At 40.2% G+C, this 20,928-nt stretch overlaps 1 protein-coding gene across 25 annotated transcripts in view; it reads left to right on the top strand.

The window, feature by feature from the left end:
• The window catches only part of MAGI1 (membrane associated guanylate kinase, WW and PDZ domain containing 1), a 683,941-nt gene extending 666,787 nt beyond the window's left edge, over positions 1-17,154 (top strand). For 9 of the 25 annotated variants that reach the window (XM_058288882.2, XM_004476654.4, XM_004476653.4 and 6 more), the window contains 5 exons: positions 4,886-4,979; positions 5,114-5,174; positions 6,021-6,164; positions 9,554-9,692; positions 13,601-15,848. In XM_058288882.2, the coding sequence (XP_058144865.1) occupies positions 4,886-4,979; positions 5,114-5,174; positions 6,021-6,164; positions 9,554-9,692; positions 13,601-14,355 (1,193 nt within the window). In that variant the 3' untranslated portion in view covers positions 14,356-15,848. Of the gene's footprint in view, positions 1-4,885; positions 4,980-5,113; positions 5,175-6,020; positions 6,165-9,553; positions 9,693-11,699; positions 11,789-13,600 lie in introns of all 25 variants that reach the window. The other 16 variants (XM_058288880.2, XM_004476651.4, XM_058288881.2 and 13 more) reach the window with 3 other exon arrangements.
• The last annotated feature ends 3,774 nt before the right edge of the window (positions 17,155-20,928 follow it).

Raw genomic sequence — 20,928 nt, 5'->3', positions numbered from 1 at the left:
ACAGTTTGTTTCATGATACTAATGAAGAGGCTGGCGTTACTAACTCATGGTTTTGGAGCTCTTACAAGCCCATCTTGCCCAGAGTTCTGTTCTCAGAAACCCTGGAAGGTGCTTTAGGTAAACGCACGCTCATTTGGGTCGTGCTCAGAGCCTGCTCTGAATCCACTAATTCATCTTGCTCGTGCTACCTAACATTCTTTCTCCGACTTCACTTTGCATGGCCTATAGTTTCCCTCACTCTGTTTCCTCCATTCTTCTCTCACCTCCCTCTCTACCCGCCCCCTCAAGCAAAAGCTCCAGAACATGCCCCCCTTTATCTGTCCTTAATGTGCTGGTAAAAGGCCTGCCTTCACAGAGCTTAGGCCGAGATCAGGGAAATCCTGAAGGCCCTTATTTACAGTCTTTGGGACAAAGGTGAGGGGGTAGCAAAACCTCTTCTCTGAGACATGGGCAAGGCTACTACATACACAATGGCAGCCTAGAAAGACCCAGATAAAAGGTGAACGTACTGAATCTGCACTTGAAATTTGACACATGCATCCTAAACTTGCACTTTATGGAAATACCCTATGAAGTCTGGTTGAGAGTGACACTTTAATCAGGCAGAGCAGACCCTGACCGAGCCAGGCTAACATGGAAACATCAGGTTGAATCAGGTTCGAGATGATAACAGTATTTATGAGCTTAAATATAAATTGCTTAAATTACAGCCTTAAATTTGTACTTCAGATCACTCAAGCTTAAAGGTTTCGTTATATAGGCAGTACGGCTTGGCAACACAGATATTGCTATTTCCTCGGAAAAGTCGTAGAATAGTATACGTTTAAGTCCATTAATAGAAGGTGCTGTGGCTATGATAGCCAGCTTATACTGGGGCAGACGGAGCAGGGTTACAACCATACACGTTTTTAAAGTCTCTCAAAACCTTTCACATATTTATGGGATTCAAATCTTCAAATACTTCCTTCAAATATTTATTACATATGTATTTATACCTTAAAATATTTATGAAAGGAATGAGTGTAACCTTTGCTGATTTGCTTGGCTTTGTAATGTGGATTCCATAAGGGAGGCTAAGGATCTTAGCATGAGAACAAAGTTAGAATTGTAATTTCTTGTCACAGAGATTCTTGACGCCCAAGGTAATCACTCCTAACTTCAGACAGCACTAGGACCATGCCCTGAGAGCTGGGGTGTGCTCTTCTTGATCCACGATTGCTGTGGAAAGGGTAGTGATAGCCATTTTGACTCTTCTGGGAGAGCCAAAAGAGGTGAAAACACTTTAGAAAAGCATGTAGGGTAGTTTCTGGAATTACAGTAAAAATATCCGGTGGATCCATCTTTCTTAGAGTTTTAAAAGTCAAATATGTTGAAACCCCTTTTAATATTGCCGCTGGGAGGCCAAGGCACTTGCGCTCTTGTTTCATTTCAGGCCCTCCTTTTATATTTTTCTATTATGTGGGACAAATTTTGCTTTAGGATGGAGCTGTACATTTGTGATAATGGGCATTATCTGTACATTTTGAAAGGCTGGAGGACATTGCAGCAGTTACAATCTTGGTTTATTCCAAATGAAGACTTAAAAGTTCATTAAAATAAGAATAGCGTTATTGATAGTATTGAAGCCGGCTATAAATTTAGGGTGTGCTAAAAATTATTCTGTTGCTCTGAAAATAATCCATGAAATCTAGAAGTCAGGGCAGGGTACTATGTATTTTAATTAATCGATGATGCTATGCTTAATAAAGTTGGTCGTTTTATGCAGTATAATAAATGCGTTGCGTTCTTTAAAAGGAATGTACCAGTTAGGCAAGATTTCCTTGATACTGGCATTTAATGCTCATGTATACAGGCTCTGGAGTCAGGCCCTGGGTTTAATTCCCAGCACCTCCACTTGCTTTCTGGGTGACCTTAGTCATACTACTTAGCTTTTCTAAGTCTTAGTGTCCCCATCTGTAAAATGGGAATAATAATTGCTCCTATTTATTGGATAGTAACAAGTAAATGAAAGTACATGTGATCATGCACCTAGCACAGTGTTTGTCGTATTGTAGGGGATCAGCAAGTGTTGGGGGTTCCTAAACCAAGAAAAATAATGAAAAGGAGGAAAATTCAGCAAGCTCAAGTAGACATGTTCATATTAAACATTAGTCAAAAGTGCTTGAAGTGAAACTTCAACCCAAAAAAGATTTGCATAGAAATCTAAATGGAATAAATAACAAATGAAGGATATGAGGAAAATTAATGACGAGTTCTATTTCTATGTGTATTGAATGATTATTACATCTCATCAAATCATGTAAACAGCAGAAATATAAAAATTGTTTAAGAATGGATCTGATCTGCCTAGAAAACTACAGCTACCAACAGTGCCCAAGAATTCTAAAGGGAAACCTCTGCACAATTCAGTAATTATCATTTTTAATTACAAGGGAATGTTCCTTTTGATATCCTGATTATGATTTCCCTATGGCCCAAACAATCTTGTGATTTCCTAGAGAGTTTCCATAAAATTAATTATAATGAGCAATACAAAGTTCATTAAAGGACCCATACATGTGTTTGTGAAAGTGCTGGCAAACCATATTGATGGGCTGCGCAGCCTGTTTATACAGTGGAGTGTACTTTATGAAATACCATTCATATTTATCACCTTGATTTTGCAGTTAACTGCCATTGAATGGAAGTGATATGAAGGAGTTAGTGTCTCTCCAAAGACTGAAAAAATTTTTTTGTTTCAACATTATAATAGCAGTCATTTTAAAATGTGCTAATAATATGCTTTTAATATTGAAATAACAGTAATAACTATATGCAACCAATAAAAACTTGTTAATCCTTTTTTGAGGCATTTTTATGTGCCAGACACTAAGCCAAACACTTTCGGGAAATTTTTGCACCGGTGCGCAGATGAGGAAACAGAAGCCCAGAAAGTTTTAACTTTGTTCACATCTCTTGCAAAGCCTGGTAGCCTGACTCCAGAGTCTGACCTATAACCATTAAGCTAGACTACCTTTCGGTAAACCTGAGAAACACTCCTCCCCCTCTTGGAGGGTCCCAAGGCAAATTTTCATTTTGAAGGCTCTGAGACGTCCTACAGGAAAAACAAAACACAGGCACACGAAAATGTTTACCTTTGTTTTCGCTCCTCGTTTTCCAAAATTGAGCACAGGCTTCTTTTCCCTCAGAATCAGTAGAAACATTTGATAAGACAGATTATAGGAAAACATTGTCCTAAAGTATGATTAGAATTCACTTAACAGTTCATTTGGTCTAGTTACATTTTTTTTAAATCTTATGGTTTAGCCATAAGAATCATGGGCTTTTATGGCTGGAATATAAACTCTTAAAATCATATTTCTACCTTCTCATTTTGCAGAGAGTTTAAGTAACTTACATGAGTTCCCACAGAAATAAATAAAAAGTAGCAGAAATAGCGGGGCAGTAGGAGTGTAAACAAGTATTGCATGTTAACTGTGTGTCAGGCACTGTCCTAAACAGTTCATATACTTTTACCTATGAGAGGGGACTTATCATCTTCATCCCCTTTTATCAAACAAAGAATGAATGGGGAAATGGGGATTTTGAATCTGGGTCTTAAGTCTCCAACCCATGTTTTCACTATAGTGTGTAATGAAAATAAAAGAGCAGGAAGCCAGATCGAAACAGTGTAATATCATTAGGCAATTAAAATGTAAGATAGGCCACAAATAATTGGGAGTTGAGGCTTGTCTTTTGTCCCAGGACACCAGTGGGGAGAGATGTATTCCAGGCATCCCAGTTCAGAAAACTTAGTGTATTTCCCATTGAAACCTTGTTACACGTGATATGGGTAGATACAGGTATTCAGCAAATGTTAGCGGTCCTACTTTAAGCCATAGGACTCCTGGAAACTTCTAGACTCCATAGTATGCTATGAATTAAACTGACATTTACAGGCTACTCTGAGAACATATCTACCACATTTAGTATTTTATTATTAAAAAATTTATCGCAAGTTCCAAAAATATTAAAAGTGCAACTTATTTACTCATAGTTTGTTGCCACCTGCCTTGATTTTAATATAGAGATAATTAATAAAAACACATAATTCCATATAAATGATTCAGTTTTAATATATGCATGTTGGTATACAGTTTATAGGCATACACATGAGTGTTTTCAGATTCTGGATCTCTAAACTTCTAGAGATTAATGAAGTTGCTTGTAAATGTGGTTAGTGGAGAAGAAAGTCAATTTACATAAGAATATAATCATATTCATTGCATTAGGGTGCCTTCATGATTTATACAACTTATATTTACAAACTCTGGTTCTAACTAATGCAAGTTTTAAAATTAATCTTTCATGAGCAGCACTAGACGAGATCTGTCAAGAATTTCACATTTTCAGTTATGCTTCATTAAAAGCGATGGGGAAGAAAGTGGATATTATGTGTGTGTTTTAACAAGATGTTAGCACACTTCCTATTTTAATATTCACATGAGGAAATCAAGCAGACTCACTAAATGTTCTCATAAATTTCAGGCAATGTTAGCAGAGACATTTATTATCAGCCTGTAAAATTCTGGAAAATAATTCTGGTAGGGTGCAGTGTTTTGACCAGACGGGCGTTGGCAGGGGTGGAGCAAGAGACACCTACCTTGGTGGCACTTTTAGAGTAGCATTTTCTTTGGCAAACTCATCATTTCATTGGTAGGGATGTCTGGTTGGGAAGGAGGGTAATGGAAGTATCTATGGTGCACATCATAGAAGATCTTAGACTGGTCCTTTCAATTCCTAACTACTTAGAAATTCGAGTCAGAACAGCTTCAAATAGTTATGGAGGTTTTGACGGTGTGTTCTCCAGGGCTGTCATTTCTTTGTGCTCTGTCTCGCTCTGCAGAGTCCTCGAATGCTACCTTGCTGACCAATGCGGAGAAGATCGCCACCATCACCACCACACACGCCCCCGCTCAGCAAGGGGCCCAGGAGACAAGGTCAGACACGACCGGGGTTTCTTTTGTTAGTTTGAAGGGAAAAAAGTTCCTCCTGGCATGACGCTGCTCATCCCTGATTCTTTCTCCATTTCCCCATGGATTGTTCTTTACATTTCTTTCTCTCACTTTGGTAGGAATACCAGCAAACCAAAGCAGGAGTCTCAGTTTGAGTTCAAAGCACCCCAGGCCACACAGGTGAGGACTTTTTCTCTTTTTTTCACTCTTTTTATTGCACATTTCCTCCCAACTTTCTGAAGCTATTTTTACAAGATAGTTTTTAAAAGACACCCTCAAAATAAATAACCTTTTGTAAGATGATTTACCAAGTATGTGCTCACATTTGGTTTTCTAGGCAATGACATTCTATTTTACGACCTTTGAAAAATATTCCTAGACATCCTTTTTGGTTGGGGTGGGGATAGGGATTAAAGGTAGGGGTGTACCAAAAGAAAAAACTGTAGCTGTCATAAGGATTGGCAATCAGAAAGAACCTAGTAGCTAAGATCTACTCAGAGTGTTCATAAACTTATTTATGCCAAGAAATATAGACATGAGGTTTGTCTCAGACTTGGGAATTTCAAGGGAGACCCATGGAGCGAAGTACATATCCCTCAGGATTGTCATTGGAGAGTACTCAAAAATAAATAGTAGGTGAAACAAATTCGCGAAACGCTGCATGACGCAGAATAGGTAGATTTCTCTTTCCTGACTTTCTCAAAAAGCCCACTAGTGATTCTGGAGGGGAAGGCTCCCCAGATGTGTGGGGGAGGCTGGTTGTCAAATCATGGGCACTCCACTGCCATTTAGCAGGCATGAGGCATGGGGCTGAGCCTCAAGCCACGTGTGATGGTATCACAGAGTCAAGGATTTTCCTGTCAGTTGTATCCCCACTGAAGAACAATTGAGAATCACCAAGAGGGGGGATAGGGACTGTACTGTTTAGCCACATCAGCATAATAGAGAAAGTTCTGGAAGAGATGGAGAGAAATGTGTGTGGAAATAAGTTCTCCCAGAATGACTGCATTCGATTTCTTTAAACAGGAGCAAGATTTTTATACTGTGGAACTGGAACGAGGCGCCAAGGGATTTGGCTTTAGTCTTCGAGGGGGCCGAGAGTATAACATGGACCTGTATGTTCTGCGCTTAGCAGAGGATGGTCCTGCAGAAAGGTGTGGAAAGATGAGGGTAAGTCGAAAGGAGGAGTGAATAAATCAGCCATGGCGACTTTTTTTCGTTTTGATTATGGTAACATATCACCCAAAGTTTGGCATTTTAACCTTTTTGTGTGGGGGGGTAGCAAATGTTTTTTATTTAACTTAAAATTCTTTGTAATCTGACAGATCTTAAGGATTACATTTTAAACATTTTTAAATGTGCATATCAGTAGTATATTACACTTACAATGTTGTGAATGTAATTAATGAGCCACCATCCATTACTGAGAATTTTTCCTGATCTCAAGCAGAAACGCTATACCCGTGAATCAGTAACTCCCCATTCCTCCCTCCCTGATCCTGGTAACCTCTAACCTACTTTCTGTCTATGACAAATTTGCTAATTGTAGGTGTTCCATATTAAGTGGACTCCTACTGAATTTATCCTTCTATGTCTGGCTTTTTTCACTCAGTGTAATGATTTCTAGGCTCAGCCAGATTTTGGCATGCATCAACACCGCACTCCCTTTTGTGGCCGAATAATATTCTGCTGTATGTATATACCAGATTGTGTTTATCCGTTCATCATTTGATGGACACTTGGGTTGTTTCTAACTTTTGGCTATTGTGAATAATGTTGCTGTGCAAGTATCTGTGTGTGTCTCTATTTTCAACTATTTCTGGTATACAGAAGTAGAATTGCTGGGTAGTTCTATGATTAACTTTTAGAAGTAGCCACCATACTCTTCTCCACAGTGGCAGCACCATTTTACATTCCCACCAGCAATATATGAGGGGTTCCAGTTTCTTTATTTCCTCAAAAGCCCTTGTTATTTTCTGTCTTTTTAATCCTAAGAGAAGTGAAGTGGTATCTCATTGTGATTTTTTTTTTTTTTTTTTTTTTTGGAGGTACCAGGGATTGAACCCAGGACCTCATACATGCAAAGCAAGTGCTCAACCACTGGGCTGGACCTTCTCCCCTCACTGTGATTTTGACTTGCCTTTCCCCAGGGATGTTGGACATCTTTTTATGTGTTTATTGGCCATTTGTATATGTTTTTTTGGAGAAAGGTCTATGCAGGTCCTTTGCCTATTTTTAATGGGGTTGTTTGCCTATTTGTTGTTGAATTTGCGGTACCTTCTAATACATATGGTTAGAGCCTTCATGTTCACCAGAACTACGTTGTCTAAAGCTTTCCAGATACTCGAAACACGTGACTCTCCATTCTCATGTGTATGTCTCCACTAAAGCAGTTAGGTGAGCCCTTCCAACACTTTGCAGTTGAATGAAGGATTAAAATCGCTTATAAACTTAACATAGATATATTCTGAATCCCATTTCCCTGGTTCTTGTGCCAAATCTCATGAGGAATTCCTGAGTTCCCCAGGATGCTCACAGACCAGGAAAGCCATATGGTCCTGTAGATGCTGGGCTGTGAGCTCCATTCCTCCTCTACCAGTTTCCAGCTCTCCTACCCTAGCCTCAAAGAGAGTGACTCTCTGCCCAGCAAAGTGCTAGGGACTCCACACCATGAAGAGTCAAGATTGCACTGTAGCAGTCAAAGCTGAAAAATTTAAGTACGCAAATATCAAAAGTCAGCTCTGCTCCATTTAGATGTCTTATGTCTGTCACTGTGTATGAATGTTTCTCTCTTCTGGGCAAATGATAAGAATAAGGAGGGGGGATATCATCTATTCAAAATAGAGGTCATGTAAATTGAGACCAAGGGAGCAGTTTGCAAAGAATTGAAAAAATCAAGGCAGTCAGTTCAGGAAAGGCAAAAGGTAAATAAAAGTGGGGTACCCTCCCACATAGGAGGTCTGGTTCAGTTCCCAGTGCCTCCTAAAAAAAACGCAAGAAGACAAGCTCACAGTGAATGGACACAGAGAGCAGACAGTGGTCACAAACAATGGGGTGGGGGTGTAGGGCGAGGAATAAATAAATAAAATAAATATTTTAAAAAAAGAAACTTAAAAAAAAAAAAATGGGCCTGAGAGGAAAGATGGAAAAAAGTAACCAACAGGATGGGAAACTAAAATATTTGTACTTAAGGCACAATTGTGATTTTTAAGTTTCTTCAGATTGAATTTTTTAAACTTTTTTTTTCAATTAGGAAAGTAGACCATGAATATAGTTTTTTAAAAAAATTAAACCATGAAAAAAATATATATAAAATATATATATAATAAAACTAGAGTTCCCAGGGTCAGACATTGTACTAGTTCCTAAATATCCTTCCTCAAATTTATGCATATACAAGTAAAACTATATGGTGGCTTATATTTTGTTTAAATTTCAAACATATGGGTATGATTTTCCTTGCATTTAATCACTGTTAAGAAATTCCTGGTGAAATTGAAATATCATTCTAATATATTGTGCAATGCAATATAGTTTACAAGACACATTTACTTGTATTTTCCAGTTTGATCCCCACAGGTTGGTAGGCATGGGTGTATTCCCCCGCTTCAGATGAGAAAATATACTCCAAGTGCTGAAGGGACTTGAGCAAGATCACTTAGCTAACAAGTGATAAGACTCAAATTCAAGGCTTTAGATGCCAAGCTTTTTCCTCTTCTCCCTTGTGGAATAAAAGCTTCACAGAAGCAGGGATCGGGCCTGCCTCATTTAGTGCTTTATCTCCAGTGTCTAGAAGAGTGGGTGACATGTAGTAACTGCTGCAATCAATATGTTGGCCTGGGCCGCTGTCACATCTGAGGGCTCAACTCTGGAAGAATTCACTTCCAAGCTTAGTCACATTGTTGTTCCAGGATTCAGCTTGGACTGTTGGAATGAGGTCTTAAGGACTTCCCTGGCTGTTGACTGGAGGCCACCCTCAGTTCCTTACCGTGGGCTTCCTTTGGAGGCCTGGCCTGGAAGCTCTGGCTTCCATCGGAATAAACAAAATGAGAGAGCAAAAGAGGCTAAGCAACACAGAAACCAATATTGTTTGTAATCTAATCTCTGAACTGATGTCCCATCATGTTTGCCATATTCTGTTAGAAACAAGTCTTATGTCCAATCCACATTCATAGTGAGGGGACACAAGGGCTTGAATACAAGAAGACTGAGATCATTGGGCATCATTTTAGAAGTTACCTGCCACATCCTCCTGCCCTCCACCATAAGATTCCCCTTTACTGCTTTAATTTTTCTTCTTAGCATTTATCAGTATCTAACATACAGATATTTTTCTAATTTTCTTAATTGTCTTTCTTATTAATATGTAATCTCCACAATGGCAGGGATTTTTGTTTGTTTTTTCACGGTCCTAAGCGGTAGATTTTCTGTATTAAAATAGGCACCCAATAAACATTTTGGTGAATCAATAAATGAAAGACTTTTAAATCATAAAGGACCTCAATAGCTGGTGGAAACCTTTTGTGACTTTCTCACTTTGTTCTCTCTTGCTTTGTTAGATTGGTGATGAAATTTTAGAGATCAATGGCGAGACCACCAAAAACATGAAGCATTCTCGGGCTATAGAGCTGATTAAGAATGGTGGTCGCAGAGTGCGTCTGTTTCTGAAGCGGGGAGACGGCTCAGTACCAGAATATGGTGGGTCAAACTATGAAAACATTCCTTCCTTCCCTGGCATGACTCCATGAATTTGTCTCCAGAACTGCAACAGGAAATTCTTTTTGTTTCCCCTATTCACCAGTGTCTTACCAGCCTTCCCACCATGTGATTATTTGCCTCGCTTGTTCTGAAATCTCTACACATTTCATCCTTTTGCTTGCTTATGTGGACTGGGGCATGGCCTAAGACAAGATCTTTATAGCCCCCTTTCTGATAATCAGAGAGAACATTTTGTCTAGTCCGACCAAGAGCGAAGGAATGTTTGTTTGAACTGTGCCAAACTGTTTCTCAGATGCAATTGTTAGCACAAAATGACTATACTCCTTTTAATAAGCAGGAAAGCAGGTTTCCTGAGTGATATGTTGAGGCACAATTTTTTTCTTTTTTGATTATTCAATGTCTTTATTTAAGAAGTGTGAAATTTTGAGGTGATTTGGGGGCTTTGCTCACCAACTTTATGTTCTGTATACAACTCTTCTCTGTCCCCTCCAACTGGTCCCTTACCCCATATCAGACCACCGGAGCCCTCTTCTATGAACAACAACAACAAAAACTGTTGATATATTAGCCATATGTTTTTAAATGATAAAGGATTAAATAGATTCCCAGTGCTCATCATGAGGGAAACATGTTTCTATACCTTTCCTTTGAGGAAAGCTCGGTTATACATAGAGTTCCTTTGTCATATCTGTAGACATGATTTGAATAGGTGGCAATGATCTTTACATAGCTTAGTGTTCTGGTGGGAAAATATTGTATATTATAATTATGTCCTATTTATTTGAGATTCTTGTTTAAAATTTAAAAAAGAAAAAAAAGCTATGCCCTAGATGTAGGGCTTTTTTCCCCCCAACCAAAGGTCTACAAAAGTTTCTATAGAAACTGTGATTGAATGGTCCCCATATACATTGGTCCCCTTTATTAGGGATTTATCTGTTATCACCCTCTTTTATGAAAGTCATTCTGCACAATTCCCAGTTGCATTTTTGGACTCAATGAGATGCTTCATTCAGAAGCAACTCAAGGAAAAGAATAGCCCCTTAGAAGGGCAGCATTGCCAGGTGTCGGACATGCATACAGGTGCAAAGCGCAAGGGGTCTAAGGCAAGGGGGCTGGCGAAGCCCCTTTAGACATGGCCAACAACACTGGAAGTATTTTGTCAACACTAAGATGGGATGACTTTGCACTGTACTAAACTTCTGACTGATAGGTGTATGGATGCTACTGAAACTGTGTAACATTGTCTCCCTTTTCTGTCTTCCCTATGCTTGTCAGATGTAATATTTCATTTGAGAGTCATCGTCAGTAACCTGTGTACCTTCTCAAAACCTATGTCTGTTGCACTGAGGATGGAAATCCAACACTAAACAAATGTTCTTTGGGCTAAAAATAAAAGATCATTTAATAAATACATGGTTTTCCAAGAAGGATTGAACATGCCAGGGTTGTGCTGCTGTAAAGTTTCCATGTATCATTTGGACTAAATCTCTCTAATGCTATTGATTAGAGTCACAAATGGGTTATAATATGTTAAGTTCCAATATTTTTCTGACTTGATTGGAACCTGCTTCTCTGTGAGGCTATTTTTGTAATGAGTTTTTTGTACTTAATTTAACTGCCGCGGTCTTTGGGGGAGGGAGGGAACTCTGTTCTTTTGTTGTTTACTGTTAATGCTCTCTTATGCCAGCCTGTCATTGTTCCAGGTGTTTGGGGAAAAAAGAAAAAAAAAAAAAGATGCATCCATTGTCTGGGTTCTCGAGTCACCTAGTGGCTGTCTAAGTCCCCGTTCAATTGCAGTCTCTGCAGCCTTATTTGAGTGTTGCCTTAGACTGACTGGACAAATAAACTCTCTTTGCTCTATGTTAACAAATGCAGATTATGTTTTCTTTCCTCTTTGTTGTAGGGGATCTAAATGTTCAACTTTTTCTCTTTCTCTCTTTCTCTTCCTCTCTGACTGTTCTTGGTGCTGGGCCCTCCCTTCCACAGCGATGATCCCTCCCAATATCGCTGCATGTATGAGAAATGAAAAGCTCGGGGAGGCTTGCTTCTACCTTATGGGCCATAATCAAACTACGGTTTGTAGCTCAATCAATACTAGGTGTTTCTGTGCTGTGGCCTAATTTCCTCATTGCTTCTGCTTAGCTCTATTTTGATATGTTTGGCAATTCATTCTGAGCACCCTGCGTTCTTTGAATTGTAAGTACCCTGCTGACCCTGTGGGAGTCTTGCTCTCCCTTGTCTTAAAAGTAGGGGTAAGAAACTCCCAGGTTAGAGTTAGGATAGTGGTCTAAGTACCTTCCTGCACCCAAATCTTAAAATGACTTTAATTCTAGGAGCCCACCCAAACTTTAGGAAGAACCTTACAACACAGAGGTTGATAGGGCTCTGCTAGACAGAAAGATGAGATTTCCTAGATGGTCTTTTATCTGTCAGCAAACTACAGCCCATGGGCCAAATCCTGTCCCAGCCTGTTTTTGTAAGTAAAGTTTTATTGGCACCTATCCACGCCCATTTCTTGTCCATATATTGTGTATAACTGGTTTCACACTACAATGGCAGAGTTTAGTAGACACCCCGTGGCCCACAGAGACAAAAATATTTTCTATCCAGCTCTTTACAGAAAAAGTTTGCCAACCCCTGCTCTAGAGTATATTCTTGGTTTTGTTAAACCCACCCTAGGTGATGGGAGATCATTCATGAAACATAGTAATTATTTAATGTTGACCTTGTTGCCTTATGAAAGGTCCTTAAAGAACATCCACAGTTACCTTGCCTCTGTGACTGTCACACTGTCCCACCCTCCACATTGCAGCACATTTCTGGGTGTCTTGCCTGGAATAGAATAATGTGTATGACTTGGGTGTAGCTGCAACAAAGCATTCCTGCTTTGAAAAGAGCCCTCATAAATTCGGTGTCATTTCAAATAGCTTAAGAGCAATAAATGGGAATCCTCATGGGCTGCCCTGATTTGAATTCTATAGGCATCTTGCTGTTATAAGAAGCTGCCCAGTGGCTTGTGGATGCAATTTTGGCTGCCATGCATGTCATGAAGAAAAGTGCTTCTAAACGTAAAGATATCAGCTGTGGCCATGAGTGCCTGATGCCCTCTCTTCCCCTCCATTTTATCTATCAGAAGAGTTCACTTCTTAAAAAACAGTTCCATATTTTTAAACTTACACAGAAGTAGAGAAAATAAAGGAGTGGTTTACTTGGCCTTCATGTACATTATACTCACTTTCAACACCTGGCCAACAGTTTGATTCTATGATTCCCTTTCCCTGCTGCCCCAGTTAATTGTTAACTGTTTCAATTGAAGTATACTTTGCATAAACCCTGAGTTTTTTTTTACTCTATATACATAGATATCATCACCACCTAGATCAAGGCATAGTCTATTTCCCTACTCCCAGAAAGTTCCCTATGTCCCTCCAGATCAGTACCCCAGATTATTTTTAAGCATATCAAGACAGGTGTCCTCGAAGAGAAAGACTCTTTTTCCTTCATTGGGTGGGGGGTGGGTGGGCAGGGGAGGAGGGCTGGAGGGGAGAGAAAGGATAACAGGGATCGTTAGTGGGGAAGTTGTGATACTTCTCGACAGCCCACTTGGAATATGCCTTTAAAGCCTAAAATGATGAGTGATTTTTTAAGTTCTTTAATATGTCTTCATGTAGAGAGCAATAGGCTCAATACTGAAAACCTCAATACTAGTTTGTAACCCTAACTAGTCACAGTTAGAGTTAAATTAACCAAGATTCAGTTGGCTTCGAGTCTGACTGCTTTAGCAGCTGTTTGTTTGTTGTGACTAATGGGATCTCAAGTGTGGGACTGGAGAGAGGAGCCCAAATGCCCTTGTACCAAGCTGTCTCTCTTACTTATTTTCCTTGCAGACCCCAGCAGCGAGCGCATCGGCCCCTCCTCCGGTCCACAAGGTGTTCCGGAAGTGAGAGCCGGGCCAGCTGACCGCCGACAGCATTCATCATTGGAGTCCAGTTATCCACCCGATCTTCACAAATCATCACCACATGGGGAAAAGCGGGCACACGCGAAAGACCCAAAAGGCAGCAGAGAATACAGCAGACAACCCAATGACCACCACACATGGAATGGAACTTCTAAAAAACCCGACAGCGGGACTTGGCGACCCAAGGACCGGGCCCCAGAGGGACGAAGAGAAACCCACCCTGAGCAGACGGCACCCAATGGGCCCAAGAGGAGAACTCCAGAGCAGCGGAAGGAAGGCACCCGGAGCGCCGACAATACCTTGGAGAGGCGGGAGAAGCCTGAGAAGAGAAGGGAGATTTCTCCCGAGAAGAGGCGAGAACGGTCACCGACCCGCAAAAGAGACGGCTCGCCCAGCCGTCGAAGGAGGTCTCTCGAGAGACTCTTGGATCAGAAAAGATCTCCAGAGCGAAGGAGAGGGAGCTCCCCTGAAAGGAGAGCAAAATCGACCGACCGGAGGCGAGCCAGGTCCCCCGAGAGAAGGAGAGAGCGGTCACTTGAGAAAAGGAACAGAGAGGACAAAGTCAGACACCGGGAAAGGGAAGAGGCCGGTCTGAAACAAGAGGCTGGCAGAAGTTCCAGACACCCCCTGGAGCAGAGGAGGCGACCTTACAAAGAATGTAGCACCGACCTCAGTATCTGAGACTCTGAATCACATTCCAACCTTTACCGTGTCAAAGGTTCTAAGAGGAAGGTCACAAACCTGAGATAATTTAGTTTTCTTACGTCATGAAGCATCTGATACCTAATGATCCTATGAATAGCAACAAAACAGTTTATGCATTTGAAATCTTATAAGAAAAATATATATATATGAAAGTGTTGTGCCTGATGTATAATATTAAAGAAAGTATTTTTAAATGCATACTTTTTTGGAAATTATTTGCCAAATCCTGGCCCAAAGGGATATAAATTTTTTTTCTACATAAACTGTAGAATTGTCAAGAATTGTTCCCTTTCTTTTTTTGGGCAATCTTTTTCTCTCCTGGTTAAATGGGGCTGTTGTTAATTTTCTCTTAAGAAAGGGATATCGATTAAGTTTAATTAATTCAATACAGACTGTTATGCTGTTATGTAGTGATTTAATGCTATACTGTAGTTAGGAACTTTTCTTAAAAGAGCAAAAAGGCAAAGTTATATTGGTAAAAGTTGAGGACTCCTTGGGATGGAGTAGGATTGCCAACGACCCTAAAGTTAAGCAAACTGTCTTTGAAGAGACTACTATTGCAAATGAAGGATATTTATAGACAAACTACACAGCACAAAGAAATTTTATGTTCTCAATTTATAGTTGGCTCAGAAAATAGTTTGTTCTCACCCTGACCCTAGAAAGGCACAGAGGCAAGGAGGTTGGCCGCCATTACCCAAAGCCAGCCCAAGCACAGATGGTCAGGTTCATTAGCATCACCAACATCTAAGATCTCACGAAGGCAGTCCATCACAGCTCACCTACTAGAAGAAGTGGACATAAAACGCCTTCTGTTTTGTCTGATTTGATGCCGAATAGTAGATGAAACACGGATCAACGTTGCCCAATATGAAATCTCCAATATGGAACATACATTACTCCTGTTTAGCATAAGCCAGTGGTTGCCCTTTATCAAACTGGGGATGAGAGAATGAGCCTTGGTGGAAGGAACCTCTCTATTGGTATTTGAAGAAGTGAGGGTCAGGGATGCTCATTAAAAAATACCAGTTTCACTTTGAACAAAAATAGAAGTCTCCAGGATGATTGATGGGCAACGAAGGAAACGATCCCAAAGGTTTTAGATCTGGTTGAGAAACCTGTGCCCTCAGGACCTTGTCTCTGGACCACAGAACAAAACTTAAGGAGTTTTCTTTTTAAAAGGACCCATTCTTTTGTTATCCCACAGGAGGTGTGGGCCTGGGGTGTGGTTTAAGTGGATTACTGCCTAGCTGAGCCAAAACGTTTGCTTGTACCTATGGGACACTACAGCAAACTGCTGCTTACAGTGCATTGTATATTTCCGTAGTACTGTTGTTTGGCATTTTCCATACAGACACACAGCTTCGCAAGTCAATCACTGTTGTTCCCATGGTACTGTAAAAAAAAAACAAGGAAAAAGGAAAAAAAAAAGAAAACCAGCCAATTATTGTGTGTACAGAGTTAAAAAGTGTAATTAATGGAGCCTGTTGAACAAAAAAAAACAAAAACAACTGTTGCCTTTTTTTCTTGTATAAAAGAGAATTTATGATAAAAATTTAGCTGTGAGGAATGTGATATGTGTTTATATTTCTGAATATGGAACAAATTGATTCATGGGGATATATTTTAATGTAAACTAAATCAGGTATGTAAAGCTGTTTTAAAATGGAAGACTATATAAGTAATTCTCTAAAGCTTTAGTTGGTTTGAATATCATCCTTCCCTCCATGGTGAGCTTGCCTGTGAATTGTTAAGCAATTGTTTGCAGTCTCTGTTTTTCACTCATTATATCTTACAGTGTGCTATGGACTTAATGCTCTTTCTGTGTTGATGAAAAGCAGTATGTGGGCCAATCTTTTTATAAAACACTATGCATATATAAATATTACATTGTTCATAGCTTTATTTGGCTTCTGGTTTTATACATCACATTAGAATGAGTAGCTGTAGACATGTGGACATCAACAAAACAAGTTCCTTTCCTGAAACAGACACAATGTATATTGTTGCTGAAAAGGAGGAAAAAGTCTGTGAATGCTATTTTTATTATCAAATAGATGTTTTCCATTCAAAGCATACTTTGAGCTGTTAGTAATAAGGTTGAGGAAGAACTGCAACCGAACAATGTTCAGTTTCCTAGGAACCAATTTGGAGATTTTATTCCAAAAGCTCTACTGCTAGGATTTTTCTATTTCTAGTAAAATCTGTGATGTTAATGATTAATGCTCTTAATTGTGGTCCAGATTTTTAAATAAATGAAATGAAGGTGGATATTTGAGTACATACTGAGGTTAACATTTTGATGTCTTACTTGTTGTCAGAGATGATATTTGACATTTTTTAAATCTATGTGCTACCCACCAAGGCTTGTCTCAGTCCTTGAAGACTTTTGGCGTGGCAATTTCACTTGAATTCCATGCTTCAGATTTGCTGTAGAAATAATGTACTGTACAGGGACTATGCATTAAGCAGAAAGAGTTTTCTCTGAACTACTGTAACCTTAAATTGGAGACTGATTCTTGTGAGCCTTTCCCTAACCCCCACTTCATGTAAATGTCTTGATGATAGATGATGGATGAGTATTTTGTATGATTAAATCAAACCATTTAGAAATTCCCCTCCTCCCATTACACAGTTGATGCCTGAAAGAATGTCGTGGCGTATGGGGAAGAACTCAACACCCTACTTGTATTTTTTTTAAGTTTCTTTTGTGAAAGATTTTTTAATGCGTTTTTACCGTAAAAATACATGGAAATGTATGCATTCCATAACCACTGTTGCTTCTGGATTTATATCTTTCTTGTCTCCATATTGTCTCAAGTGTATCAGGGTCAAGTAATCAACGGGGGTGCCTACCACCACACCCTTCTATTGACAGAGAAGGACCTGTGTATTGGGCTTTGCAGTGGTACACAAGGTGTGGTCATTGGACCAGCTGCGTCATCGTCATCGGGGAGCTTGTTAGAAATGCAGCATCTCAGGCCCACCCCCGACCTCTTATATCAAGATCCCCAGGTAATTCGTATGCACATGAGAGTTTGAGAAGCACTGTACAGTCTAGAACCCTGGTACTAAAAAACAACCCTGGCCAACTAAGAGTGTCATCACTTCCTCCCTGTGTATCTTGGGAAAGTTCCTTGACCTCTACTTTAGCCTCAGTTTCCTCATCTGTTGATAAGGACCAATGTAGCGTGGGAAGCAGATGTGGTTCAAGTCGTGGAGCTTCTGCCTACCATATGGGAGGACCTGGGTTCAATCCCTGGGGCCTCCTGGTGAAAAAAAAAAGTGTGCCTGCATGGCAAGCCAGTGTCATGCAAGTCCCTGCGTGGTGAGCCAGGGCTCCTCGCAAGTGAGTCACACAGCAAGATGATGATGCATTAAAATGAGAGAGGAGGGGAGAGTCAAGGTGAAGCACAGCAGAGACCAGGAACTAAGGCGGTGTAATTGACAGGAACCTCTCTCCCCATCACAAGGTCTCCAGGATCGAATCCTGGTGAATCCTAGAGGAGAAAAAATGAGAAGACAACACAGACAGCAAAAAAAAAAAAAACAGAAGGATGGGAAGAAAATAATTTTTTTTTAAAGATTAATGTAGCATGCTTAGCACACTTCTGGCAGTCAAATTTCTGTTTGAAAGGATTTTCTGCATGTCAGTGGACATTGTATTCCTTTCGTTGACCTGGTAAAATTAACATTATTACTGGCAATTTTACTTGGCAGTCAAAAATGCAAAAAATAAATATTTTCTCTATTAAAATAAGGAAGAGGGCCTTCTGTTTTAATCATAAAGTTAACAATGTGGCTCATGCTGCCTCACAAGTGTAATTACACTTACCAGTATTCCAAAATGTGAAACCAAAATGCTGTGCTGCAAAAGTGAGACAAAAATAGCCTGAAAGCATAACTTTTAGAGGTAGTTAGGCATACTCCTAAGTGATACAGGATGAAAAGTTTAACCAGTTAGTGAGTCGCTATGTGTCCATGTTTGATCATATACATTCTAAGGATGCTCGGGTTTCCATCCCCGTCGTTTTGGGGTTGTTCCTTTAGTATGGCTTAGTGGTTGGGGTTTTCCTACAGAACTGAAGCTCCCAGACATTCAAAAGGGTATTGAGTCTACTAGTAAGCCTTCCTACAATCCTCTTTTGCTATAGTTTGCTTTATTTTGTCACCACCATGGTATTAGTAATTATAGACACCGCTCGCTTCCCCATTATCTCTTTTGTTACGGGATGGAGAAATGGTCTCTGGCTCAACAACTGAAGCTGTTCATAAAGCCCCGATGCCGCAGAACTTCTTTACTTGACATAAATAGCCACACCAAAATGAACACGCTGAGGCTGAATTAGAGCCGTCAGGGCTTTTCCTGCTGGTGAGCTCTCCACCACCACCTTTGATTGTCAGTCTTGGCCGGGAAAGGAAGAAGCCTTTCATATCCCTCCAGGCGGTTTTCCTTATCACCACCGTGGGTGTCCAGTACAGCCGGATCCTGGCGCTTTATCCTCAGGAGCTGTTAAGAAGGGAAATGACAAAACACGGCCTTTTCCAGTGCAATAATGTGGGGTACTTTTAGCAGAGGTGGGCCTTCTGTGAATTATTTTTGGCCAGCTCCGCTTTGGCTGTCTGGTACTGCAGTGTCTTTGTGCTTTGCAGTCCCTGTCAGGGATGGGGTGCTGTGGTTTCAATTCAGTAGAGCAGGTGTTAGGTGATCTCTGGATCCAAAGCACAAAATAAGTGGATTTGAGCAACGTTGTGTTAACCAGTGCATTATACAAAATACTCAAGTATTTCATTTAACTGTTACCCTTTATCACCCTTCTATCTGCCTGAAAAGTGTTCATTGTCACCATCTGTCAAGGAAATAACGACATGGTCTACACAGCCTGCAGCTCTAAACACCACCAGTAAGCTTTGTCTTCAAATACATGTGTCCCTCAGAATAAATTCACAGCTTTGATCCCTTAGGATCATGGAATTGAAGGGAAAAATAGCTGGAGAAGGCTGCTAATTCCTACATGTATAATAAGGCAAGGCTTGTTATTCATTGTATTCATTCTCTGAACACATTTATTGAGGACTGATTGGGCTAGATATTCCAGATTCCTGGATGCAAGAGCTTGTGGTTTGGTGGGGAAACAAGCATCAAATACCTACACATCCCAGAGGCCAGTCAGAGACATGGAGCTCTGTGACAGCAATCCACTGTCCAAAATGCAAGGAGGTACACAGATGGGGCATGGCGGCTCATCAAGGGCCTTAGATTTAAGGGCAGCAGGAGGTCACTACAGAGTTTCAATAGGACTCCTCCTTAGCTGTGTGCACCTGTGTTGGGGGAGGGATGGCGAGGGAAAAGGCAACAGGGAGAGCAGAGTGGAGGAGCACAGGAACAAGTTCCTTTGGACAGTCAGGGCAAGTCCAAGCAGCTGCCATTGTGAAAAACTGTAAAGAAGGATTTCTCCTCGTTGCGAAGTCGCCAAGCCCATGCTGACCATCCTCTTCACAATAAATCATTTTCTTTGCTGACTGAAATCCTTCTGCTTCCTCTTTGCTATACATTTTGTTGTATATGCAGAAAACCTTGTCACACCATTTCTTGGGCTCAGTGAAGTCCATTGCTTACCTGGTTTTCTCTAGGTATACAAATTCCCACTTTACTACTCTTTTTTTATCCCCTTTAGCTCCTGGTTTCAAATTTAGCAGTTTTCTTTTTTCTTTTTTCTTTGAAGTTGACCACATCTTTCTCAATCTATCAAGCCCAACTAAATATTGTCACCTTTGTCAGAATTTCTCATTTTCAAATGTTGAGAGAAACCACTCCTATGAGATCCCATTTTAAAAGCAGTGTTTTTGTTTTAATTTACAAAACCATTTCATCCTTGTAATAAAATATTCAAGCATTTTGGGAGAGTATAAAATAAAAAGTGAAATTCTTTCTTGCCACTTGTCAATCCCAATCCATAGAAGTAACTATTGTTAACTACTTAGTACATGACATTTCTGATTTTTCTACATATATAAAAGTATATATATGCATATATAGTTTGGGGTTTTGTTTTTATGTGAAATAAGTGGGCACTTAAGCATGTACTATTTAATGGTCTGTTCCTCTGTATTGTGCACATTTTTCCTCATTAGGAGAATCTCTATATATAACAGCATGTATCTATCTCATGTACCCTTTTTGTTCTCAGTCTCTCCATCTGTCTTCTTTCTCTCTCCGATTACTGAAGTGGTTTCATCAAGGTTCTTCCTGCTTTTATCCTTGCCCACCCACAGACTCCTTTGGGCAGTATCCTTTTAAAAAGTCAAGTTTAAGGTCAAAGTCCTTACAATGTGCAATAGACCCTATATAATCCAGCTTCTCCTTTCCACTCCGACCCTTCCTCATCAATCCTGCTCCAGGCACTCTCCAGCCAGAGGGCTTTTGCTCTAGCCAGCCCCCTGCCTTGAATGCTCATTCCCTGAAATCCCCATGGCTTACTCCCTCACTTTAATCAAGTCTTTGTTCAAATCTCACACTTCCAATGAAATCTATCCTGACCATTGTCT

The sequence above is a fragment of the Dasypus novemcinctus genome, chromosome 26 (genome assembly GCF_030445035.2).
Source record: "Dasypus novemcinctus isolate mDasNov1 chromosome 26, mDasNov1.1.hap2, whole genome shotgun sequence".
Classification (NCBI taxonomy): Eukaryota; Metazoa; Chordata; class Mammalia; order Cingulata; family Dasypodidae; genus Dasypus; species Dasypus novemcinctus.
The sequence above is the reverse complement of the archived record's forward strand: the minus strand, read 5'-3'. Positions and strand labels throughout refer to the sequence as shown.